We start from the raw sequence: 27,657 nt of genomic DNA on the forward strand, positions 1-27,657 counted from the left end.
TGTTTTGCTTCCATTGTTCTTTTCACTCTGTTATCATCCCTCCAGCCACTTCTATTTTCTAAAGAGTTATTGACCTTTTCATCCACTGTCATCTCATATATCTTTTTAAAATCCCTTTACTGCCATGTAGTTATTTTAGGTGGGAGAAGAAATAGATGTATGTGGTCCTGTTTTTAAGTTGCATTTTGATTACATTAAGTACTGAAGCTTGCACCCATTTCTGCACTCATCTAGATTAATTTCAGCCTATTTTCCTAACGTTTAATAGAACAAAATAAAATTTCACTGTTTTCCAGAAAGATAATTATAATTTTTTTGGCAGTTGGACTGAGAATTTTTTTTTTTTCAGGCAGTCCAGCTGCCAGAAAAGATTTCCCAGTTGTATTAAAATTTTGAATTTTGTCTTTGATCAATGAGTATAGAGTTCACTCTGTGGTAGGTGATTCCACTGGCAGGCTATAGATAAGTGTCTAAGCCTGTGGTCTCTAAACTTCTCTGGGCTGCAGACTGAAGACAGATAGCATGGTTAAAAGAATACAAATAAATATGAAAGACTAGTAATTATAGCATCCCCTATCAATATTAAATAGAAAACAGGGTGGCTTTATCTTGAATGCTGGGCTGTTTTTTTTTAAATCACGTTCGTAAGTTGAGAATTGCATGAAGATACATTTGTTGATATTTTACACTTCTCGACTCTTTATTTTTTTTTCCACTTGTTGCTAGAGCACCTCATTGAAAGCCCCCCTGCTGATTTAATTAGCAAATGCCAATTAGAATTACAGCTGGTTGGATTTGGGTACAAGTGTGAAGCAGTTGATCTCTTGAGAATGAAAATGTTTTACTTTCGAACTCTCTGGGAAAAGCATACCTACAGCTGATTTTATAATGCTGTGAAGATACATTTTTGGTAACATGTGCTATTAAATATGTTTCACTTTAGAATCATTGTCTCACCTCTCTCTGGTTGCTAGTCTTGGCTTGTTATGACTTCTCTTTATCATGTGATTCATGATCTTGGCACATCACCCAACCTCTTTGAGCCTTTGTGTCCTCATCTGTAAAACGGTGCTATTAGTCCCTGCTTTACTCTTTTACACAGTTGCAAAACACATAGCATAAAATGCTGTTCAAGTTTACACTGTCACCATTATTGTTGTTACTGTAATTGTTATTTGCTGGCCTGTTACCTTTCCATCCTTCTATAGAGAACAGTAATGTACTGAAAAGAGCACATTGGCCTTAGAGTCAGGAAATCCTGCCTTCTTCACTTATTAGCAATGAGAACTGGGGAGTCTCCTGATCACTGTCTGAGCCTCAGTTTTCCCTTTCTTAAGTGGGGTTAGTTATATCAGAACTGTGGTGAGGCTCATGAAGATGCTTCATGAGATCTACAGAGAATATTGTAAATCTAAGGGATTGTTTTTGTGCTTCTTTATTCCCTCCTAGATTTTCTACTTGTTCCTTTTAATATTACAGCAAAGGGGGCAAAAAGTTGAGTGTTAAAGGCGTGTTTGGAATTTAAAAATATGCTCTTGGTTACCTTTATTAGATAATCTTAATGTCAGTGAGATTTATGCTGGGGAGTTGTGTGGAATGAACAAGTGATGAGTGTTCCGGAACTCAGCAGGGTGGAGGCATCCAGCAGAGACTCACAGACCATCTAGAGATGGACCAAAAGCCATGCTGTCTCCTTTGAAAAGTAAATACACGAGATCCCCATGTGGAACCCAAACCCATCAGCATTAGTGAGAACAGAAATCCAGTACCTTCATCACAAGCTAGTCTTAGCCCATTTAGAATACAGGCTGCTCTTTTGTTCGCCCTGGTTATGCTTTGACTAGAATCAATGTATTTTTCTTTAGCATCTAACATTTTTCTTTTTGTGTTTTATGTTTTTAGAAAACCACATGTACTTATTTGAAGGTAAAGATTATTCTAAGGAGCCTAGTAAAGAAGACAGAAAATCATTTGAGCAACTGGTGAATCTTCAGAAAACCCTTTTGGAGAAGACTAGTCCAGAGGGCCGGTTACTCCGAAAGAAAGGCAGTGTAAGAACTATTAATTTGTGTAAGGATAAATTCTTTCAAACGTTCATCCTAAGAGAACAAAAAATGATGCTGGGAGAGATTGGTTAAGAAATAAGTGTGTAAGTAAGTGTTTGTTGAAATACAAGTATCATTGACTGTACCCTAGTATAAAAACTATGTAAGAAGTTGGCATAAAAATGATAACAAGGAGCGTATATTTTACCGTTTAATGCAGGTGATAGCAGCCTTGTCTGTCTAAGCCACCCCTGAAGGGATCACTGTGTTACACCAAAATACCATACCCTGCTGCTGACAATCATGACCCTGTGTCATTAAGAGAGGATGGCAGTCTTAAGTGTTGTATGTAATGTCCACAGTATTTGGCACTTAATCTGGGCTCATTAAATGCTAGTGGTCATTAAGATAATCATGATGTTGACATATTCTGTTTAAGGCAGAATGATATAATACATTGAGGAAGATTTCCATTAAACATGGTTAAACCTAAAATAGCATCCTGCAGGGTATGCCTTCCATTTTTTTTAAAAAGTTATTTTCTGAAGTACCTTATTCCTAATGAAGTTAATCAAAATGATGTATTGCTGTACTAACCATGGCAGTGCTTTGGCTGAGTTTAGAGCACAGTATCCTGGTTACCATGCCTACAAGATGTCTTAATTGAAGTGTCTTGCTACCACTTCCCACCACCCAAGGTGACGTGGAGATGCACTGTCTTGTGAAATATTAAGCACGTTGCTTCTGTTCAGAGTGTGTTTTAGGGATGAAAGAAACTCGTGAAGGAACAGGTAGCCCCCAACTTTCCTGGTTATGGAGCTTGTTCTTCCTACAGGTTCTCATCCCAGGCCTTGTGGAGGGGTCTACCAAAAGGAAGCGGATTCTGAGCCCAGAAGAGCTGGAAGACAGGAGGAAGAAAAGACAAGAAGCAGCAGCCAAGAGAAAGAAACTATTAGAGGAGGAGAAGAGGAGAAAGGAAGAAGCAGAACATAAGAAAAAGTATGTATCTGTTACTCGATTGTATTATTAATAAAGCTGAGGGTCCCAGTTGGTAAAGGAATCACTGTTGCATAGTGAGTCCACAGTTGAACATCACTTTACAATTGCAGAAAATGTCTGTAAAGCTGGTAGTTCCTGCTGGTACTAGAATACATTTTTAAAGATTAAACTTTAACCTTAACAGTTAGTCTACTTAAGAGAACAGTCCTGAGTGCCTAAGGCAGAGAAGATGCATTCAGTTGAAGCTAGAAAATTTTAGGGTTTTATTACAGCTGCCTAAGGAGAGTAGTTTACTTGAACATTCCCTTTTAGTCACATGTTCTTAAAAACAGTGACATCCGGTGGCTGCTCATTTTTGAAGTGTAGTCAGGAGGCAGTTAGGCTAATCAGTAAGGCTTCTTGTTTATTTACAAATAGGCAGAAAACAGGGTGAGTTTCTAATTGCATCTCCACTTGGCACTTACTGTTTGTGAATAGCAGTACAAGATGTGCTCCAAGGGAAACTGTGATAAGCCCAGTTAATTTCCTTTCCTCTCTGGCCTGTTGAAGGATGGCCTGGTGGGAGTCCAACGATTACCAGTCCTTCTGCCTGCCTTCCGACGAGAGCGAATCAGAGGACCTGGAGGACTGGGAAGACGAACGCTCTGCCCAACTGGATTATGAGGACCCGGACTCGACCTCCATCAAGTATGTAAGCGGTGATGTCACCCACCCACAGGCTGGGGCGGAGGATGCTGTCATCGTGCACTGCGTAGGTAGGAGAAATGGTGGGGCCTGAGTCTTTATGGTACCACGGTCTGGGGAAGATGAGGCAGAACCCTGACTTAGGGGTTATTAATGGGCCCAGTGTAGTCTTGGGTGGTCAAAAAGAGTGAATTTTAGAACCAGGAGACTGGGATTTGACTCTTGTCCCTCTTGTTTACCCGGTTGAGCAGCCCAGCCTCTCTGGGCCCCAACTTCCTTATCTGTATAATGGTATAAGATCTGCCGTGTTCTCTGCACAAGGTTTTTAAGAGAGTACAAGGAGGTAACATCTGTAAGACAAACGAATCCTTTCCAAACTCCAAGCATGTTCTTCCCTCATGACCTTTGTACTTTTTACTTCCTTTGTCTGGAGCCCTCTTTCCCCACTTCGCCACATCAAGCATTGTTCAAATGTCTGCATCTCAGAGAGGTCTCTCTTGATTGCCCAGACCCCATCCTCACCCCTCTATTCTTCTCTAGCCACTTTCTTACCTTATTTTACTTGATGATACATCACCACCTGACGTATTGCCTATGTATTTGCTTATTTGTTTCATTGAACTAGAAAATAGCTTCATGGGAGTAGGGATTTCTTTTTGTCCACTGTTGTAACCCTAGTGCCTAAAATAGTTCTTGATATGTAATACTAACAAATATTTATAGTATGATTGAATGAATGAATGACTGTAAATACCAGGTACTAACTAGCTGTGTTAGTACCAGCTTGAATAAGTCATTTAACCTTTCCATTTTCTTACCTGTAAAATGGGAGTTGTGTGCTGTTGTATTACATCTGCTCTGCATCTTTCCTCAGCCATCTCCCAGGAACTACAGAAGTACCGCAGAGATTCTGCTCTTTCAGAACACTAATTTTTTTGATGCTTTTCTGTTATGATGGCCAAGTATATTCCAGAAAACCTAAACATATTTGAGAAGTCCAGTGTATAATATGTGCAGGAGATTAGTTTCTTCTGCTCTTTGTAAAATCATTCTTCTACAGGTCTCTTTGGTGTACCTTTGTTTTTTTAAATGGTGGACTGGATTTTGCCTCCTATAGAAGAAAATTTTCTCTTTCTTCTATCAGATGACTCTGGCCGCTGGGGCAGAGGTGGTTTATTCACAGCTCTGGAAAAAAGATCTGCTGAGCCAAGAAAAATATATGAGCTGGCTGGGAAAATGAAAGGTAAGAAGCAAAGCAGAGAGAAGGGGTAGGGATGGGAGAAGAGGGGAGAGGACGCTTAGGACAAGTATTAGGTGCGTTAAAAAGCACTAGATGAAGAGCGGGACGAGCCAGTTGGAGCCGCATTCTGTCATCAGTCAGCTGGTTGATATGCGACTTTGAGGCAATCCCTTCCCCTCCCTGTGTCTGTTTTCTCATTTGTAATTTGTGAATAATACTTATTCCACCCACCGCATGGGACTATAATGAAGATAATGAATGAGTGTGCAGGTACTTTGATAAATGTCAATCCCTGCAAGCATGTTAAAGTGTTGGCTTGAAGATCATTTCATTGTTTACCCAATTGCCTCCATCTTCTTGAGGGAATATCTCCTGAAAGTGTCAGAGTCCTGTGGGAGAGAACTGAAACATACCACTGAAGTGCTAACAAGACCTGGCTGCTGAAGGGAAGGAGGTTGTATTATGAAGTAACACTCCCTGGAGGCAGAAGTAGAGCGGTGCGGGGCAGGGAAACTTGGAAGCTGAACGCTATTCCCCCTTGGCATAGGGAGGGGCCAGGACACCTCCTGTTATGTGTGGAGATCACAAAGTGGCAAGAGGAGTAAAGTGATTATTGTGATTAGCCTCTCAAGTTCCATAGGAAATAAAGGATCTTGTCCAGTGGAGGAGGGCTCTTCACATTTCTTAGAGATTGTTTTTTTCCTAATTCTTCTGCTCACTTCTCCAGGGTAGAAGGGGATGTAAGGACTTAGAGTAAATCCTCTTTCAACTAAAACAGATTACATATTACAGGGCTTAATATGTGTGAAATAATGAACCTAGATCTAGATATTGATTGGGCAGCTGGAAAAGGAGAGAATTCAGGAGGAGGTCGGAGTTAGAGATGCCGGCTGAGAAGTTCCCATCTGAGTGAGGAATGGGAGGGCAGAGAATAGAGCATGGAAAACACCTCCATTTAGGAGCAGAGGCAAGAGGGGAGAAAGAAGGAATTGTCAGAAAAATAAGAGAACCTTGAGAATGGAGTGTTTTGAGGGAAGAGAGATGTCAAGAAGTGGTCTGTAGTGTCAGACACTGAAGTGAGGATGAGCATTGGGAAAAGGCCATTGGATTTGCCCCAAGGGCAGTCACATGACCTTGGAGCACTTGGAGAGAGTGTGAAAAGTAAAACCTGGTTGCACAGAGTTAAGGCGTAAGTGGTCAGTAAGGAAACAGAGATGGGGGTGTGCACTGTTTTCTGCAGAAGGCCTGAAATAAGGTAGAGCAGGGTAGATGAACAGTGGGCTTGAGTTATCGGGAGGGCTTCATGGAAAGTGGCGAAAGTTCTCTTAGGCCTGGAAGGGTAGGTTGGGTTGAACATAAATAGGTGGAGAGAAAGGGCAGGAGAGTCCATAACCATGTCTCATTCTTTTTGGTATCCCTGTAACTCCACCGTTCCCAGTATGGGATATTGAATGATCCCTGCAGCTACACAGTGCATGTTTTTGGGGAATGTTGTGTAGGTCAGACAGGCTGGAATAGAGGGTTTAGGCTGAGGAATAGAGGAGAGTTAGATTTTAAAGAAGAGAGATTTGGGCCACAATATAGAAGACCGTACATGACTTGTCCAGGGAGATGCCATTCTAGGCAGTACCTTATCCAATGGCTAGTGGCTAGATATGGGAGATTTGAGTAGAAGAATGGCATAGCAGAGCAAATATTTTAGAATGACCTGAACAATTGGGGTATGCAGGATGGATTGAGAGGACAAAAGGTTCAAACTGGAGTAGGCCAAAAAAAAAAAAAAAAAAATTGGAGTATGCAAAGCCATAGAATTAAATTAGCTCGTTTCTCTAGAGAATTTGAGTTGATTTGGGTGAGGTAGGAAAATATTCAAATACAAATATGTAAGCATGGTAGAATACAATATTTGAATAGTTTAAGACAAACGTAAGACTCTTCTGAAGGAATTTTACGTTCATAGTGCCCCACCTCCTCCCAGCCTGGATGCCTCTGGGTTTTGCATTCACTCTCCAATGCCTACAGGAGTACTTTGTAGGCAGCATTTGAGAGGCACTGAATTAGATCATAAAAATTCAGGCGTGAAGGGGGTGACATGGTTGCATAAGACATTCCTTCTTTAATCTCCCTTTTTAACCGATGGTTTAGGCATCTAAACATGAACAAAGGTGCTTTGGTGGGTCTTTTGGGAGACCCAAGAGAAGACTCACCCACCACTGCAACTGGTAAGAGACAGACACACCTCCGTATAGGCAAGGAACCAATGGAGCCAGCAAAACTGCCTAGACCCCTCTCACTGCTGTAGGGCAAAAATCAGGTGAGTGCTGCCCTGGGCAGGTACTCACACACAGAACTTGCAGAAGTCCTGCCTTCCTGAAGGGAGACTCTGGCACACCGTTGGAGAAAAAGAAAAGTATGAGCTTGCTTGCAGCCGAGGTGGTAAGAGACTTTCCCAGCATCAACCCTCCCCCCAAGGAAACACTTCGAGGGGCTGATTTTTCTGGCAGAGGCACCCAGCTACCCTCGCCAGGTGGAACACAGCTGAAAAAACCTGTTTCTCTCTGCCAGCATCTGGAGTACTAAGGTGGGAGCTCCACGACTGTGGGAAGGAAGGATATTGGGAAAGAGGCAGATAAGAATTTCAAATGGTGTCAAAGACATGTGCTCAGTAGGAAGTTCACTCAAGGACCCCTGGGGGTACCACCCTGGGGGTCTCCCTACCAGGTGTGTGGGCACTCCCAATGCACCAAGTGTTAAGCCCACACCTCCCCCCAACTCTGCTGCTGGCTCCCTGTGCTTGCTCCGCAGTGTGTCCATGAGAGCGAGCTCTGCTAGACCAGGAGCCCACTCAAAACAGGTTCTGTTGATGGGCAGGGAAGAAACCACAAACTTGGTTTCCACCTTCTGGGGAAAAAAGGTGTGCAGCCAACCTGGTGAATTGTAAGAATCAGAGAAGACACAAAAGCTTAAAAATTTGGCCACAAGACAGAGCAAGAAGAGTGGAGCACAAACACATAGGAAAAACTGAGATAATATCAAAACCATAGAACATAATACCCCATCTGCTGACGGTAATGAGCACAGAGTTTAGGACGTATCCGCTACTTCAGATTCAAAAGCACCAGCATGTACCAGGAATATGAAAAATCAAGGAAATATGGCATCACAAAAAGAAAATGACAGTTCTCTAGCAACCGTGCTCAAAGGCACAGAATATTATGATCTGACTGACAAAGAATTCAGAATAGCAGTTATAAAGAAACTCAATGAATTTTACAAGAAGACTCAGGCAACTCAGTAAAATCAGGAATAAAATATGTTAACATAATGACTTCTTTTCAAAGAGATTGAAATTTTAAAAAACAAAACAAATCGTAGAGCTGAGGAAGTCAGTGGATGAGATGAAGAATGCAATAGAGAGCAGCTATAGCAGGGGAGACCATATGGAAGAAAGAATAAGTGACTTCGGGAGGTAGGAATTTTGAAATAATACAGAAGAGATGAAAGAACAGAAATTTTAAAAGAGCGAAGCAAACTTATGTGAGTTATGAGATTGAAACAAGAAAACACAAATATCAGAATAATTGGGCTTCTAGAAGGAGAAGGGGACAAAGAGTTTAAGAAATAATAGCTGAGAACTTTCCAAACCTGGGGAAAGTCTTGGACACACATGTCCATGAAGCTAATAGATCACCCTATAATCTCAATGCAAAAAGACCTTCTCCAAGACATATTATAATGAAACTGTCAAAAATCAATGATAAAGAATCTTAAAAGCAGCCAGGGAAAACAAGAATGTAACCTACAAAGGAACCCCTATTAGGCTATCAGCAGATTTCCTAGCAGAAACTCTACAGGTCGTGAGAGTGGAATAACGTATTCAAAGTGTTGAAATATCAAAATTTCCAGCCAAGAATGCTTTACCGGCAAAGTTATCTATTGGGTATGAAGGAGAAATAAAGGCTTTCCTAGGCAAACAAAAGCTGAGGGAATTCACCACCACTAGACCTGCCTTGCAAGAAATGCTGAAAGGAGTTTTTCAAGCCAAAATGAAAAGACACTAATCAGTGACATGAACACATATGAAAGTACACAACACACTGATAAAGGTAAAATATATAGAGTCAGATTTAGAAAACTAACTGAGTGTTAGGATGGTGTGCTAACCACTCAACTATAATTTAAAGGTTAAAGGAAAAGAGTAGTAAAAATAACTATAGCTACTATAAATTGCTAATGAATTATATAAAAACATAAAAAGAGGTAAATTGTTACATGTATAATATAAAAGGGAGGAGTAAAAGGGTGGAGCTTTTATAGGCAATTGAACACTGTTCTATGTTTCATGTAAGCACCATAGTAACCACAAAGCAAAAACCTAGAGCAGATCCACAAAAGACAGAGAAAGGGGAACCAGGGTATACCACCACAAAAAATTACCAGTTTACGAAGGTAGGCAGAAAACAGAGGGAAAGAGAAACAATGGAAATACAAAACCACTGGAAAGCACAAGATGACATTAGTAAGTCCTTACATATAATTACTCTAAATGTAAATGGATTGGGGACTTCCCTGGTGGTGCAGTGGTTAAGAATCTGCCTGCCAGTTCAGGGGACACGGGTTCGAGCCCTGGTCCGGGAAGATCCCACATGCTGTGGAGCAACTAAGCCCCTGTGCCACAACTCCCGAGCCCGCGTGCCTAGAGCCTTGCTTCACAACAAGAGAAGCCACCACAATGAGAAGCCCGTGCACCACAGTGAAGAGTAGCCCCCACTAGCCACAACTAGAGAAAGCCCACGTGCAGCAATGAAGACCCAGCACAGCCAAAAATAAATAAATAAATAAATAAAATGTAAATGGATTGAATTCATCAATCAAAAGGCACAGAGTGGCTAGATGGAAAAAAAATAACAAGACCCGGGGCTTCCCTGGTGGCGCAGTGGTTGAGAGTCCGCCTGTCAATGCAGGGGACACGGGTTCGTGCCCTGCTCCGGGAAGATCCCATATGCTGCAGAGCGGCTAGGCCCGTGAGCCATGGCCGCTGAGCCTGCGCGTCCGGAGCCTGTGCTCTGCAACGGGAGAGTCCACAACAGTGAGAGGCCCGCATACCGCAAAAAAATAAATAAATAACAAGACCCAACTATATACTGCCTATAAGAGACCCACTTGGGCCTTAAAGACACATGTAGACTCAAAGTGAAGAGATGGAAAAACATATTCCATGCAAGTGGAAACTAAAAGAAAGTGGAAATAGCTATATTTATATCACACGAAATAGACTCTAAGCCAAAAATGTAATAAGAAACAAAGGGGTCATTATATAATGATACAGGGATCAATTCATCAAGAAGATATAACAGTTGTAAACATATGTGCACATAACATCTGTGTACCTAAATACATTAAGCAAATATTAATAGCTATGAAGGGAGAAATAGACAACAATACAATAATAATAGGGGACTTCAGTACTCCACTGTCAGTGATACGTAAATCATCCAGACAAAATCAACAAGGAAATGATGGGCTTGAACCAAACATTTGACCCAGTGGACCCAACAGGCATCTATAGAACATTCCATCCAACAGCAGCAGAATACACATTCTTCTCAAGTGCACATGGAACATTTTCAAGGAGACATCATATGATAGAGCAAAAAACAAGTCTTAGCAAAATAAGACAATTGAAATCATACCAAGTATCTTTTCTGTTCACAATAGTATGAAACTAGAAATAAAACGAGGAAAGCTGGAAAATCTGCAAGTGTGTGCAAACTAAACAACACACTCCTGAACAACCAATGGGTCAAAGAAAAAACCAACAGGAAAATCAAAGAATATTTCAAAAAAATGAAAATAGAAACGCAACATACCAAAACCTATGGGGTGCTGCAAAAACAGTTCTGAGAGGGAAGCTTATAGTAATAAATGCAAATATTAAGAAATTAGAAAGATCACAAATAGTCAACCTAACTTTACCCCTCAAGGAATTAGAAAAGAGGAGTAAATTAAGCCCAAAGTTAGCAGAATAAAGGATGTAAAATTCAGAGCAGAAATAAATGAAATAGAGACCAGAAAAACAAAAGGTCAATGAAACTAAGAGCTAGTTTTTCAAAAAGATAAACAAAATTGATAAACCTTTAGCAAGACTAAGAAAAAGAGGAAATACTCAAATAAAACCAGAAAAGAAATTATAACTGACCCTACAGAAATACATAGAATCATAAGAAACTACTATGAATAATTGTACACCAACAAATTAGATAACCTAGAAGAAATGGATAAGTTCATAGAATACAACCTACCAAGACTGAGCCAGTAAGAACTAGAAAGTCTGAACAAATCAATGATGAGTAAAGAGATTGACTCAGTAATTAAAAACCTCCCAACACAGGAAACTCCAGGACCAGATGGCTTCACTGGCAAATTCTACCAAACATTCAAAGGAGAATTAACATCAGTCCTTCTCAAACTCTTCCAGAAAATTGAAGAGGAGGGAACACTTCCAAACTCATTCTGTGAGGCCAGTATTACCAATATCAAAGCCAGATAAGGACACTACAAGAAAACAACACTATAGACCAATATCTCTGGTAAACATTGATGCAAAAATTCTCAATGAAATATTAGCAAACCTAATTCAGGAACTCATTAAAAGGATTACATACCATGACCTAGCAGGAATTTTCCCTGGGATGTAGGGATGGTTCACATACACAAATCAATAAATGTTATACACCACATTAATAGAATGAAAGATAAAAGTGATCATCTCAATATATGCAGAGAAATCATTTGACAAAATACAACATCCTTTCGATAACATACCCTCTGCAGATTGGGTATAGAAGGAACATACTTCAGTATAATATAAAAGGCCGTATACAGCAAACCCACAGCTAACATTATATTCCACAAGAATTGAAAGCTTTTCCTCTAATATCAGGAACAAGACAGGGTGCCACTCTTACCCATACCTGAGTGGATTTGGAAAAGGCAAGACATAAGGAGGATTCAGAGTAGTCCTTCCTCAGGGATCTCATTCTGTAGTGAACTTTGTGTTCTTTCTGTTGCTCCCTTTTGTTTTACCTCAGATTTGAGTTTGGGAGGTGTCCTTTTATTTCCTATTGATGATAAAGAGTCAAGAAACAAAGGGCAAGATTTGGTAAGTAAACAACCACATCAGTTTATCAGAGCTGAACTTTGACTCCCATCACCTCCCCTTGAAACTACTCCTGCTCCCACCCAGCTAATGATCATTCCTCCTAGTTGGCCTTGATTGTGGCCCAGCACCGTGATCGTGCCAATGTCCTGTCTGGCATTAAGATGGCAGCCCTAGACGAGGGCCTGAAGAAGATATTTTTAGCAGCAAAGAAAAAGAAAGGTAAGCTCTTCCACTTGTGCCCAGGGATAGATGAATTTCTGCTCCCAAGCATATGATGTGATTTTTAAAGGGAGGTAAGAAATGTCAAGACCCCATTCAGCATACATGGTAAAGGTAAGCCCCAGTATGAGAGATCACAGAAGTAACAACCTCCCCATCTTGTATTTGCAAAGCCCTTTTCCTTTCTACATCACTTTTGTATCCATTATCTCTGTGGACCGCCTGTATCCACTTGGGTATTTGTATCATTTTACAGATGAGGAAGTAAAGGACCAGAGATGAAGTAAACTGGTCATAATGCAGTTGTGAAACGCCTCTTGGAGAGTCCCAGTCTGCATTAGCAGACAGTTCTCTGCCAAAAACCCGAGTTCAATTTTGTTTCTAAGCCCAGTGTGTCTCACAGTTTCTTGAACTGATTGACTTTTTTAAAATAAATTTATTTTATTATTTTTGGCTGCATTGGGTCTTCATTGCTGTGCACGGGCTTTCTCTAGTTGCAACGAGTGGGGGCTATGCCTTCGTTGCGGTGCACGGGCTTCTCATTGCAGCGGCTTCTCTTGTTGCGGAGCACAGGCTCTAGGCGCTGGGGCTCAGTAGTTGTGGCTCGAAGGCTCTAGAACGCAGCCTCAGTAGTTGTGGCTCACAGGCTTAGTTGCTCTGCACCATGTGGGATCTTCCCAAACCAGGTATCAAACCCACGTACCCTGCACTGGCAGGCGGATTCTTAACCACTGCGCCACCAGGGAAGTCCCCTTGACTTGTTAAAGAATCTTTGCTTATTTTAATTACATCTTGATCATTGATCGTATTTTATTTCCATAGTACCTACTTATTTCCAGAGCCTGTAGGTCCTTGTGTTCAATAGAATTAATTTAATTTTCCCCTATTACAACCCCTCCCCAGAATATTTTTGACATTATAATCATATGCTTTGAGTGGGACACACCAAGATTATGTACATTTTGTTCATTGGAAACCACAAAGTGACTCAGAACATGTTATTATCTCCTATGTATATTTTATACACATTAATCAATTTGATGAATGAAGACATCATGATTCTTTTTTTTTTTTTAACAGCAAGTGTCCATCTTCCACGCATTGGACATGCCACAGAAGGTTTTAACTGGTATGGTACTGAGCGACTTATTCGGAAACACTTGGCCTCAAGAGGCATCCCAACTTACATGTATCCTTTTGTTATCCTGATGGTGTGCACTTCCAGCTCAGAAGGGGAAAATGTCTTGCATTTTTCTGGTGTCATTATTTAATCCAAGGCCAAGTCTTCTTCTGCCATGTTTTTCAGTCTACCCCTCTTCAATGAGAAAAAACTAAGGAGCATTTTCTAACTTGTATATATCCAAGGAGGTAAAATATACCCAAGCGTTTCTGGGTGCCAACAGCTAAATTAAAAGATATACGAAGAGGGGAATTAATTGAAGAATTGCCATTTGCTAACATACTGAATCTTTTTCACATCAATTCTCTGGAGATCCTTCAGGCCCATAGACCAAGGCCTGATTCTAAGAACTTCACTCTGTTCACTAAAATAAACACACCAGCAAACAAACAAGTGAACTGTTTTATTTCTGAACCCATTCAATGTATTCTTAAGGAGCAGTGTGAAATTCATTTTGACCATGAGGATATAATGTAGATTTGCTGGACTAGTATTTTCTTCTAATGACCTGCTTGCTGTATAAGTTAGCATTGTTTGAACTGTACTGAGCCCAGAATTACTAGAAGAAGCTGAATTGGCCCCCAAGTGCTATAATTATACAGAAACTTCATCTTTTTACTTAGATACTTACTGAAATGAATTCACTCAGTGGTGGTTTATTTAAACCAATGTAAAAACCTAGCAGAGAAGTTGTTTTATACACTTGCACAATTCAAGCAGTACCAAAAGAGTTTTAGTATTTCAGGTAATAATTCTACAGTAATAAGTACTAACAATATTGGAAAGATTTATGATACGGTAAAAAGAAACTAAGGCATGCTACTTCTGGAGTGGTTATTTTAATAATTACTAAAGAACTAGTAGTTTTAGTAAAGTTGATTTTAAAAAGTTTTAAAGTTTTTTAAAGTGATGAAATATATATTCCTTGACCATCCTTATCAGCTACTACTTTCCTAGAAGCAAGGCTGCCATCCTTCATCCACAGGCCTCATCTTCCTCCTCAGGACAGCCGGTGCCTTAACAATCGGCTCAGCATCAGATCCAGCCTTCAGCAACCAGCTAAGATGTTTGCTCAAAGCTACTGTAATAGAATATTTCAAAAAGGAATCAGGATCTGCTGGGCCTCTGAGGTACTCTGTTTTCTGAATTCGAATTTTGTTCTCTTGGATGTGGTACTGATGTGGTGCTTGTAATACAGGGATGCACAAGATATTTGGGAAAATCCTTTGGCAGCTTGCCAGGGCCCCAGTTTGCACAGCTATTTGCATAATAATAAATACATTTTCTATCTCTAATGGTTTCTTTGCTTTCTTTCCCCTCAGTCTAGTTTTCGTCCCCTCCATCAGACTGATTTCTTTATAGTGAGAAAGGTGAGTGGATTAAGGAGAAAGGAAAGGTAATAGGAGAACAGGGTGGCTCTAGGGGAAGGAAGCACCTTCAGCCAGTTCGTGCTTTGGAAAGATAGGTCTCCGAGGGGAAAGGCTGAGAAATGAGATTCCTGATCCAGACGTGTGGAGCCCCTCCTGCCCTTCTCTCCATCCTGCTCAGCATTCAGAGCTAGAAGAACACACGTTGGCCCAGAGGCCTGTCAAATGTGACTTCAGAGAAACCAGAAGATCACTCCCCCTCCCACCGAATCAGTTCAGCTGCAAGAAATAAGGGAATTGTGGAAATGGCACAAAGCTGACAGGGAATGTCAGACTGGGGAGGGCAGGGGTCAGAGAACCACAGGAGAAGGAGTCTTAGGAGGAGACACCCGTGTAAGCTATGGCTTTTCACACTTGGTACATGAAGTCTCCGTCTTGGCTGACTGTCCTCAGCCAGCCTGATTTCTGCTGCTTTGAGGCCGTAAGTCTCAGAGCTGGGACCATGACCTTCTAAGGAGACTAGTGCTGTTAGCACCTGGGTTGTACTGTTCTGTTTGACTCCCTCTGGGCTCCTTCACCCTTCGACAATTTAGCATCTGTTTTGAAGACCTATTATACCCTAAATTCACGATTCCTTAATTTGTTTTTCCTAAAATTTCTTTTTTACTTTCATTTTTATTGCCTCCTATCTATTACTCTTAACCACCAGCTCTTGACACATGGGTGATTATAATAACTTTAACCTCTTGTCTGGCATCTTAAGTCTTAGAAGCAGAACTGGAACTCCAAAAAGGGAGAATGTAGAGAAATCTAAGCCAGTGCATAAGTAAGCTGCCGGCCCTTCAAAGGCAGCCAGAGTCCAAACAGGTGAGGTATAAGCAGGTGCAAGGAAAACTTGATTGTCCACAAGCTGTCTACCCTCCTGAAAAGCTGTACTTCCTTTGGATATCAGAGTGCATAGGGCTAGCTGTAGATGTTTCTGAACATCTGAGAGGGGCATCAGAGCGGGGAACTCACCCCCAAAGGGAGCATAACTGACATTTTTAGGGGCACAGGTATTTTTTTTGAAAAAAAAGGGGCTTCTTTTCACCCAATTCTGTCCCACTTGCTCCAACCGTATGGGCCTTTTCTCTGGATGAAGGCCCTGGGCCATGACTGTCTGCCCCCTGGTAAACTGGGCAAAACAACACGGAAAGAGATCAGAAAACTCATGTAGCACTTTCTCCCTTAAACATGAGGTCACCTGTTAGTGGCAGCCCCCTGCTTTCCTTTCTGACCTCTCCTAGCTCATCAGTCAAAAATGCTGCTCTGCTTCATCTCCGTATGTCTTTCCTATCTCATAACCCCTTCACTCTTCCCATCAAAGGGTGTCACTGTCTGAGAAGGAAGAATGAGAGAAGCTACCTACTTTGTTTATCCCAAGGGTTCTGTCCCCTTTCTTCCACAGCATCTTTGATGCCATCTGGCCCTCCCCTCTGAGGAGGCCAAGGTAGGGCCAAGAGGACAATATAAGATTTTGTTCACGGATGAGCTTTTGTGGAGAAGTTTGTACCATAAACATCAATTTTAAAAAGCCCTGCTTATTGAGACAGTGAGGAACTTAACTTAAACTTGAAATTTTCATTATGTACAATCTTACATATTTTCTTGACTTTTAATAAACTTTCCTTCACTTTGTAACATGCCTGTTGTTTAATTTTTTGTCCCATCAATCTAAACTACATTCTAAGTTAATTAATCCTCTTCAAGTATAGCTTGAATCACCCATTTTAGAGCCCCGAACCATCTCTAGGCTAATGTGTTTTCTTTTGCTGTCTACTAAGTGAAGAATAAACTCACTCGGGCATTACTTGTCTTCCACCATAATTTAACCTAATTTCCCAGAGACATCCTACAGTTTCTTGCTTGAGGCTTTGCTCATTCTGGTCCCTCCCTGGACACCCTGCACCCTCTAAATCCCCTCCCGTTATCTCCAACCTGCTATTGTCCCCTATCAAATCTGATTCTTTAGGAATCCAGAAAAATCTAACCTCTCTGTGGTTGAACTACAAATGATAATCGGGTTTATGGCACTTAATTTGTTGACATATCATACTCATTGGTATATTTATTTAATTACTGCATAAATACTAAGGCCTTTGAGAAAGGTGATTTCTCATTTATTTTCCCTATCACACAAATCAATTAATAGGTACTCAGATATTGAATTTAAAATGGTATGTGGATAACCGGCTAGCAAGTTGGGAAAAGTATTAGACTTCCTGCATATATCATAAATGCCAGATGGCATAAGTACTTAAATGTAAAACTTGAGAATATACAAACTTGTCATTTTTATGGTGTCTTGACTAGCAACTAGCCTTTGAAGCTTCTCCCAACTTCTCACTCAAATACCAGTGGCATTAAGGTGAAGACTCACAACCACACTGAAAATAAGACAACCAACTAAATGCCAGAACATGAGAGGAAATGACACTAGTTATAAGGCAAAGTTGAACTGAGATTTCATTTTAGGAAGCAAAGATTGCTTAAAAACCTAGGACCTTCACCAGCCAGAAAATGAACAACAATCCTTCTATCCTTTTCTTCCCTTATGTTAACAAAAAGGTCAACTGCCCCCTTCCCCCATGTCTGCTGTGAACTCTGTCCCCTCCAGCCTTCTCAAGAATGTTATTCTGCCAATTACTTTCTCTTATATATTCAGTTTGTTTTTTAAATTAGAATCTTTCCATTGACTTATAAACAAGGTCAAGTCACTCTCATTAAAAAGAACTCCCTAGGGACTTCCCTAGTGGTCCAGTGGTTAATAATCCGTTTTGCAGGGAACGGTGGTTCAATCCCTGGTCGGGGAACTAAGACCCCACATGCCACAGGGCAACTAAGCTCACAGGCCACAACAACTGATCCCACGTGCTCTGGAGCCCGCGCACCACAGCTAGAGAGAAGCCCGCACACCACAACAAAAGATCCCATGTGCCACAACTTAGACCTGACGCAGCCAAAAATTTTTTTACATAATAAAAAAAAATTCTTTTTAAAGAACTCCCTAAATCCTCATTCCCTTCCCCGTCACAGCCCAACCTCCAAAGAGTTGTCCCATCTACACTGCTTTTGTTTCTTCATCTCCCACTGACACTAACCCACACCATTCTGACTTTCTGCACTTTCACTCCACCAAGAGAGTCTGTGTTAAGAATACCAATGACCTCCAAGTTGCTAAATCCAAAGAACATTTTTCAGTTCTCATCTTGACCTCTGAGTAGAGTTCAACACTGTCCACTGCTTCCCTCTTTTTGAAACACTATTGCCTTGGCTTCTGCGACAAGATACTCTTCTGTGACACAATAATCCAGGAACTTATCTTTTATCATCTTTGCACAGTTTTCTCCCATGGTCTTCTTTTTACCTAGTGTATTAGTTTGTTAAGGCTGCCATTACAAAATACCACAGACTGGGTGACAACAATAAATGTATTTTCTCACAGTTCAGGAAGCTTGAAGTCCAAAATCAAGATGTCAGAAGGGTTGGCTTTTTCTGAGACCCCTCCCCTTGGCTTGCAGATGGCCACCCTCTTGTTGTATCCTCACAAGTTGTTTCCTCTGTGCGTGCATGCCCTGGTATCTGTATTTCCAAATTTCCTCTTACAAGGACACCAGTCAGATTGAATTAGGCCCCATCCTAATGGCCTGACTTTAACTTAATGCCTCTCTAAAGGCACTGTCTACAAATACAGTCACATTCAGAGGTACTGGGGATTAAGGCTTCAACACATGAATTTTGGAAGACACAATTCAGCCCCAAACACCCAGCCATTAAATGTTGGAGTTCCTCACCATAAAAGACACTGAATTGTGAAAACAATCCTGAAGAAAAAGAACAAAGCAGGAGGCATAACCCTCCAAGACTTCAAACTATACTACAAACTGACAGTAATCAAAACAGTATGGTTTGGGCACAGAAACAGACATGGATCAATGGAACAGAATAGAGACCCCAGAAATAAACCCACACACCTATGGACAATTAATCTTTGACAAAGGAGGCAAGAATATACAATGGCAAAAAGACAGTCTCTTCAGCAAGTAGTGTTGGGAAAGTTGGACAGCCACATGTAAATCAATGAAATTAGAACACTCCCTCTCACCATACACAAAAATAAACTCAAAATGACTTAAAGACATAAATATAAGACATGACATCATAAAACTCCTAGAAGAACATAGGCAAAACATTCTCTGACATAAATTGTATCAATATTTTCTTAGCTCAGTCTCCCAAGGCAATAGAAATAAAAACAAATATAAACAAATGGGGGCTTCCCTGGTGGCGCAGTGGTTGGGAGTCCACCTGCCGATGCAAGGGACATGGGTTCGTGCCCCGGTCTGGGAAGGTCCCACATGCCGTGGAGCAGCTAGGCCCGTGAGCCATGGCCGCTGAGCCTGCGCATCCGGAGCCTGTGCTCCGCAACAGAAGAGGCCACAACAGTGAGAGGCCCGTGTACCGCAAAATAAATAAATAACTAAATAAATAGAAATAAGCAAATGGGACCTAATCAAACTTACAAGCCTTTGCACAGCAAAGGAAACCACAATCAAAACAAAAGTCAAACTACAGAATGGGAGAAAATATTCGCAAATGATGCAACCAACAAGGGCTTAATCTCCAAAATATACAGTTTATACAACTCAACAACAATAAAAACAAAAAACCCAATCGAAAAATGGGCAGAAGACCTAAAAAGACATTTCTCCAAAGAAGAAATACAGATGGCAAATAGGCACATGAAAAGATGCTCAACATCACTAATTAGAGAAATACAAATCAAAACTAAAATGAGGTACCACCTCACACTGGTCAGAATGACCATTATTAAAAAGTCTACAAATAACAAATGCTGGAGAGGGTGTGGAGAAAAGGGAACCCTCCTACACTTTTGGTGGGAATGAAAATTGGTGCAGCCACTATGGAAAACAGTATGGAGGTTCCTCAGAAAACTAAAAATAGAAATTACCATATGATCCAGCAATCCAACTCCTGGGCATATACCCAGACAAAACTATAATTTAAAAAGACACATGCACCACTATGTTCATAGGAGCACTATTCACAATAACCAAGACATGGAAACAACCTAAATGTCCATCAACAGATGAATGGATAAAGAAGATGTGGCACATATATACAATGGAATATTACTCAGCCATAAAAAAAAACGAAATTGAGCTATTTGTAATGAGGTGGATAGACCTAGAGTCTGTCATACAGAGTGAAGTAAGTCAGAAAGAGAAAGACAAATACCATATGCTAACACATATATTTGGAATTTAAAAAAACAAAAATGTCATGAAGAACCTAGGGGTAAGATAGGAATAAAGACACAGACCTACTAGAGAACGGACTTGAGGATATGGGGAGGGGGAAGGGTGAGCTGTGACAAAGCGAGAGAGTGGCATGGACGTATATACACTACCAAACGTAAGGTAGATAGCTAGTGAGAAGCAGCCGCATAGCACAGGGAGATCAGCTCGGTGCTTTGTGACCGCCTGGAGGGGTGGGATAGGGAGGGTGGGAGGGAGGGAGACACAAGAGGGAAGAGATATGGGAACATATGTATATGTATAACTGATTCACTTTGTTATAAAGCAGAAACTAACACACCATTGTAAAGCAATTATACCCCAATAAAGATGTTAAAAAAATAGTAGATTAATATCTTCAAATTGCTGAAAGGAAATAACCTAGAATTATTTACTTGGTTAAAATATCATTTAAGAATTAAAGCAAAATAGATATTTTCAGGCAAATGAATATTGCAACACCAGGCCCAAAATACTTTACAGAAAAGTTCTACTAAATAACCCAGAAGGTCATTCCCTTTTTGTATATACTCCCTTTTGTATAGAAGATAGATAAAGAGGTGGTATCCCTGATTCATTTCATGTGGCCAGTATAATCTTATTAAAGCAAAGCCAATAAAAGCAAGGAAAATGATAGGCTATTCTTACTTATGAACATAAGTACAAAAATTCTAAATAACATAAAAACAAATCAAATCTAGCAACGTTTATGAACTAATTTGGTTAAACTGACTTTGTATTTAACAGATTAGTATTAAAAATCTATTCTCATAACTTAGCAAGTAAAAGAACTTAAGACTTATCTGCCAGCTGAGTGCATTGTCCTACATATTTTAAAATGATTTTTTCCTCAACCTTTTACAATTATCTTGTCCAAATGTAATTTGACATCAATTTTTTGGTGACTCATCTTTAGTAAGTCTTTCCAAAGACACGAAATTTTTCTACACATTTTATCAGTTTATCTGACATTTCTGGCATATAACAGGTGGGCGCAAAGGTGCTGATTCTCAGCTAATATTCAATGTACAAGAGCACTACTGGTTAACACTGAAAAACTTCCACACCAGTTAGTAAAGAGAAACTCTCTACTTATTTAGATTATAAGTTGGAAAGGGACATCAGCATGTGGCAGCATAAGATATTCCTCCTTTTTAATCCCCCTCGTTAATCAACAAATTGTACATCCATAATGAACAAGGTCGCCTCTACGAGGGTTTCCAGATCTTGTACCTTTCCCCAAGGGATCCAAGGGGAATCCTGCCCACCAGTTCAGCCAATAGCAGACCGACATACCTCCATACAAACTGTGGAACCAGCAGAGCCAGTGAGACTTCCTGGATGCCTCTTGCTACTGTTGGGCAAGAATTAGGTGAGTGCTGAAGTGGCCAGGTACTCACCCACGAGAGAGAACTTGCAGAGTCCAGCCCTCCTGAAAGGAAAATACAATACACTACTGGGGAAAAAGGAATAAAATACAATTGGCCTTTGAACAACGTGGGGGTTAGGGGCACCCACCCTCTGTGCAGTCAAAAACCCGTGTAGAACTTATAGTTAGCCCTCCATACACTTGTAGTTCCTCTGTATCTGCAGTTCCACATCCATGGATTCAACAGATCTCGGATCATGTAGCACTGTTGTATTTACTATTTAAAAAATCTACATATAAGTAAGTGGACCCACATAGTTGAAACTCATGTTTGAGTCAACTGTGTATGAATGTGGTTACACAGGAAGCAGGAAGAGAAACTTTCCCAGGGCTACCCACGCCCCCAGAAGGCCCTGACTGGGGCTGATTTATCAGGCAAAGGGGACACTTCTCACAAGACCTGGGTCTTGTGGCAGTGGGTCTTAAATTCAGGGGTCCCATAGAACTGTAACAAATGGAGAAAGAGTTCTTAACCAGCTGCCAGTAAGATGAACCCACAGCCTTCCTGTGAAAGGAGCCAATTAGCTTATCTTCACAGCTGTGGCCTTAGGGGTAATCTTCTAATTAAACACATTAGTGGAAAGAAGGAACTAAAGACTAGAGTGGAAATAGATAAAATAGAGACTAAAAAGAAAATTAAAAAGATGAATGAAACTAAGAGCTTTAAAAAAAAAAAAACCACAAAAACCCCAAACCAAAGAAACAAACCTTTAGTTAAATACACCAAGAAATAGAACTCAAGTGAAATTACAAAGAAAGAGGATATATTACAACTGATAATCACATAAATACAAAGGATAAGAGAATACTATGAAAAATATATGCCAAAAATTGGACAACTTAGAAAAAATGGTAAATTCCTAGAAGTGTATAACCTACCAAGACTGAATCATGAGGAAACAGAAAATCTGAACAGACCAATTGTTAGTAGGAAGATTAAACAGTAATTAAAAACCTCCTAACAGAGAAAAGTCCAGGACCTGATAGCTTCACTGACAAATTCTACCAAACATATAAAGAAGAATTAACATCAATCATTCTCAAACTCTTCCAAAAATAGAAGACGAGGGAACACTTTCAAACTCATTTTATGAGGCCAGTACTATCTCGATACAAAAACCAGACAAGGACACCACAAGGAAAGAAAATTACAGGTCAATATCCCTGATTAACATAGATGCAAAAATCCTCAATAAAATATTAGCAAAACAAATTCAAAAATACATTAAAAGCATCTTACACAATGATGAAGTGAGATTTATTCCAGGGAATGCAAGAACAATTGAATGGTAGATGTTGAATCAGTGCGATACACCATATTAACAAAATGAAGGGTAAAAACTGTATGATCATCTCAACAAATGCAGAAAAAAACATTTGCCACCATTCAAATCTATTCATGATAAAAACTCTCAGGGACTTCCCTGATGGTCCAGTTGTTAAGACTTCATCTTCCAATGCAGAGGGTGCAGGTTCGATCCCTGGTTGGGGAGCTAAGATCCCACATGCCTCAGGGCCAAAAAAACAAAACATAAAACAGAAGCAATACTGTAACAAATTCAATAAAGACTTAAAAAAAAAAAACTCTCAACAAAGTGGGTATGGGGGAACATACCTCAGCATAAAAAGTCACATATCTCGTAGTTTTGATTTGCATTTCTCCAATAATTATTTAATAATTATTTCTCTAACTATTAGAGAAATGCAAATCAAAACTACAGTGAGATATCACTTCACACCAGTCAAAATGGCTATCAACAAAAAATCCACAAACAGTAAATGCTGAGAACCCTCCTACACTGGTAAGAATGTAAATTGGTAAAGCCACTATAGAGAACAGTATGGAGGCTCCTTAAAAAACTAAAAATAGAACTATGATATGATCCTGCAATCCTGCTCCTGGGCATATATCTGGAGAAAAACATGGTCTGAAAGGATACATGCACACCAATGTTCATTGCAGCACTGTTTATAATAGCCAAGAGATGGAAGCAACCTAAATGTCCATCGACAGAGGAATGGATAAAGAAGATGTGGTACATATATACAATGGAATATTACTCAGCCATTGAATAGAATGAAATAATGCCATTTGCAGCAACATGGATGGACCGAGAGACTGTCATACTGAGTGAAGTAAGCCAGACAGAGAAAGAAATATCGTATGATATCGCTTATATGTGGAATCTAAAAAGAAATGATACAAATGAACTTATTTACAAAACAGAAACAGACTCACAGACTTAGAGAAGGAACTTATGGTAACCGGGGGGAAGGGTGGGGGAAAGGGATAGTTAGAGAGTTTGGGATTGACATGTACACACTGCTATATTTTAAATGGACCTACTGTATAGCATAAGGAACTCTGCTCAATATTATGTAACAACCTAAATGGGAAAAGAGTTTGAAAAAGAATATATACATGTATATGTATAACTGAATCACTTTGCTGTATACCTGAAACTAACACAACACTGTTAATCAACTATACTCCAATATAAAATAAAAAGTTAAAAAAAAAAAGCCACACATGATAAGCCCACAGCTAACATCAATCTCAATGTTTAAAAGCTGAAAGCTTTTCCATTAAGATGAGGAGCTGGACAAGGATGCCCAATTTGCCACTTTTATTCAACATAGTATTGGAAGCCCTTGCCAGAGTGTGTAAGCAAGAAAAAGAAATAAAAGCCATCCAAATTGGAAAAGAAAAAGTAAAACTGTCTCTATTTGCAGATGACATGATCTTATATACAGAAAACCCTAAAGACTCCACCAAAACACAGAACTAATAAACAAATTCAGTAAAGTTGCAGGATACAAAATCAATATACAAAAATCTATTGCATTCCTATACACTGATAAACGCTCAGAAAGAGAAATAAAGAAAACACATCCATTTACAATTGCATCAAAAGGAGTAAAATACCTGGGAATAAATTTAACCAAGGAGGTGAAAGACCTTTACACTGAAAACTATAAGACATTGATGAAAGAAATTGAAGAAGACACAAATAAATGGGAAGATATTCTGTTCTCATGGGTTGGAAAATTTAACATTATTACAATGATTATATAGCCCAAAGCAATTTACAGTTTTGATGCAATCTGTGTGAAAATTCCAATGACATTTTTTCACAGAAATAGAAAAATAATCCTTAAATTTGCATGGAACCACAAATAACTAAATAAGTGAATAACTAAAGCAATCTTAAGAAGAACAAAGCTTGAAGCATCACACTTCCTGATTTCAAACCATATTACAAATCTATAGTAATCAAAAGAGTATGATATTGACATGAAAACAGATGCATAGGACGATGGAACAGAATAGAGACTGTTGGCACCAAAAACAAAGGCAACAAAAGCAAAAGTAAATAAATGGGACTACATCAAACTAAAAAGCTTCTGTACAGGAAATCATCAACAAAATGATAAAGGAACCTAGAAAGTAGGGGAAAGTTTTTGCAAATCATATATCTGATGAGGGGTTAATATCCAAAAAATATTTTTAAAATTCATACAACTCAATACAAAAACACACAAACAATACAATTAAAAAGTAGGCAGTGAAACTGAATAGACAGTTTTCCAAAGAATACATACAAATGGCTAAGTGGTTGATGCAAAAGTGATCAATATCACTAATCATCAGGGAAACACAAATCAAAACCACAGTGAGATATCACCTACATCTGTTAGAATAGCTACCATCAAGAAGACAAGAGATAACAAGTGTTGGAGAGTGTGGAGAACAGGGAATCCTTGTGCACTGTTGGTGGGAATGTAAACTGGTACAGCTACTGTGGAAAACAATATGGAGGTTCCTCAAAAAATTAAAAATAAAATTACCATATGGCCTAGTGATCCATTTCTGATTATATTTTTAAGTACAAAATATCAAAGAGGAAAATAGGGAATCTTGACATTTGCAACAACATGGATGGACTGTGAGGGCATTATGGTAAGTGAAATAAGCCTGACAGAGAAAAACTAATACTGCATGTATTACTTATATGTGGAATATTAAAAGAAAAAAACCCTCAAATTCAGAGAGTAGAAAAATGGATTCCAGGGATGGAGGCTGGGAGAAATAGGGAGAGGTTGGTAAATGGGTACAAACTTTCAGCTGCAAGATGAATAAGGTCTGAAGATCTAATGTAAACATGGTGACTGTGGTTGATAACACTATTATATAATCAAAATTTGCTAAGAGAGTAGAACTTAAATGTTCTCACCAAAAGGAAAAAAAAGATAAATATGTGAGGTATTGGTTGTGTTAATTAACTAGTTGGAGGAAATCCTTTCATAATGTATGCATATATTAAATCACCACAATATACACTTAAAATATCTTACAGTTTTATATATCAATTATACCTCAATAAAGCCAAAATTTAAAAGAAAAAAAAAGGATAAACGTTATTCACCTGGAATAAGATTAAATATATTAGCTGTCTCAATAGATGGGTGATGGGGAGTTAAATAGAATATACGATATATTTTTATAGTCCTATATAGAGATACGTAAATGTAACAAAGTAAAAAAATCCCTGACAAAAAAAATAGAACCAAAAGTAGATGGTAAATGTAGTAGGTTAAATTACTGGTGTCAATACTTACCCTTCACAGTATCCACATCCTCACCCCTGGACTTTGGGTTGGCTATATTACCTGCTTCGATAAATGGAATGTGGGTAGAGGTGACAGTCTGCCATTCTGAGCCTCAGTCTTGAGACCTCAATTCTTTCTAGTTGCCCTCTTTCCCTGTGCTATCACCATGTGATCTTCCAATGAGTAGCTGTAATCCTGTTAGCCTATACCTTAGTGGAACACATGTGAAGCAAAGCTATACCTGGCTGACATGCAGAACTTGGTCAGAAGCAGGGCTCCCTCAGCTAAAGCAGAGGACTTGCAGATCCATGAGTGAAATAAATGCTTATTGCTGTAGACCACTTAGAGTTTGTGGTTATTTGTTATACATCAAAAATTAACTAATACAGGACTTCCCTGGTGGCACAGTGGTTAAAAATCCACCTGTCACTGGACACGGGTTTGATCCCTGTTCTGGGAAGATCCCACATGCCGTGGAGCAACTAAGCCTGTGTGACACAACTACTGAGCCTGCACTCTAGAGCCCCGCAAGCCACAACTACTGAGCCCGTGCACCACAACTACTGAAGCCCAAGTGCCTAGAGCCCGTGCTCCACAACAAGAGAAGCCACCACAATGAGAAGCCTGTGCACCACAATGAAGAGTAGACCCCGCTCGCTGCAACTAGAGAAAGCCTGCACGCAACAATGAAGACCCAACACAACGAAAATAAATAAATTAATTAAATTAATTTAAAAAAATTAACTAATACAAACAATGAGAAAACAGCCATTTCATTTTAACAATTGAGATAGTAGGTATGATGACAATGAAACATCTAGCTAGCTCATAAATTTGATCCCAGAATCATAATATGGTTTGCACATACTTGGAAATAAGTCAACTAACATTTGGGTTGTCACCCAGCAAGAATTGCACAGGTGCTGAACAACACTGTATTAAATGGCAAACTACTTCCCTTATTATAATAAAATAATAATATATGGAAAATACGTGCCAAAGAAATACTAACAGCAAGAATTAGGATTAGAAAATGTTAATTTTAAACAAAATAGAATTCAAGAGAAAGCATCAAAGAAAATTACCTCACAGTGGTAAAAGGTATAAGACAAATATAACTGTCATTAACTGTTTTGTACTTACACTACAGTTTTAAATTGTTTCTCTTGCTATACCTATCTAAATATATATCATAGTTCTATATGTCAATTATGCTTCATTTAAGCCAAACTTAAAAAAAAAGAAAAGAGAAACTTAAGTCACATGAAATAAGATTCACTATACCAAATTACATATATATGGTATAAATTGAGGTAATTTTCTCTGTATTAACATATCAAAAGGGGAAAAAAGCATAAGGTTAT

General features: G+C 39.4%; 1 protein-coding gene across 5 annotated transcripts in view; it reads left to right on the forward strand.

Annotated features, from left to right (window-relative positions):
* The window catches only part of CHD1L (chromodomain helicase DNA binding protein 1 like), a 51,203-nt gene extending 36,379 nt beyond the window's left edge, over positions 1-14,824 (forward strand). For 2 of the 5 annotated variants that reach the window (XM_027091099.1, XM_027091100.1), the window contains exons 16-23: positions 1,903-2,051; positions 2,881-3,044; positions 3,594-3,799; positions 4,873-4,971; positions 12,060-12,130; positions 12,235-12,349; positions 13,430-13,538; positions 14,472-14,824. In XM_027091099.1, coding sequence (XP_026946900.1) covers positions 1,903-2,051; positions 2,881-3,044; positions 3,594-3,799; positions 4,873-4,971; positions 12,060-12,130; positions 12,235-12,349; positions 13,430-13,538; positions 14,472-14,550 — 992 coding nt within the window. In that variant the 3' untranslated portion in view covers positions 14,551-14,824. Of the gene's footprint in view, positions 1-1,902; positions 2,052-2,880; positions 3,045-3,593; positions 3,800-4,872; positions 4,975-7,113; positions 7,550-12,059; positions 12,131-12,234; positions 12,350-13,429; positions 13,539-14,471 lie in introns of those variants that run through there. The other 3 variants (XR_003429580.1, XR_003429579.1, XM_027091101.1) reach the window with 3 other exon arrangements.
* Positions 14,825-27,657: the final 12,833 nt, after the last annotated feature.

Source organism: Aethalodelphis obliquidens, unplaced genomic scaffold (assembly GCF_003676395.1).
Source record: "Aethalodelphis obliquidens isolate GAN/ISIS:26980383/991018 unplaced genomic scaffold, ASM367639v1 scaffold70, whole genome shotgun sequence".
In the NCBI taxonomy this organism is placed as follows: domain Eukaryota; kingdom Metazoa; phylum Chordata; class Mammalia; order Artiodactyla; family Delphinidae; genus Aethalodelphis; species Aethalodelphis obliquidens.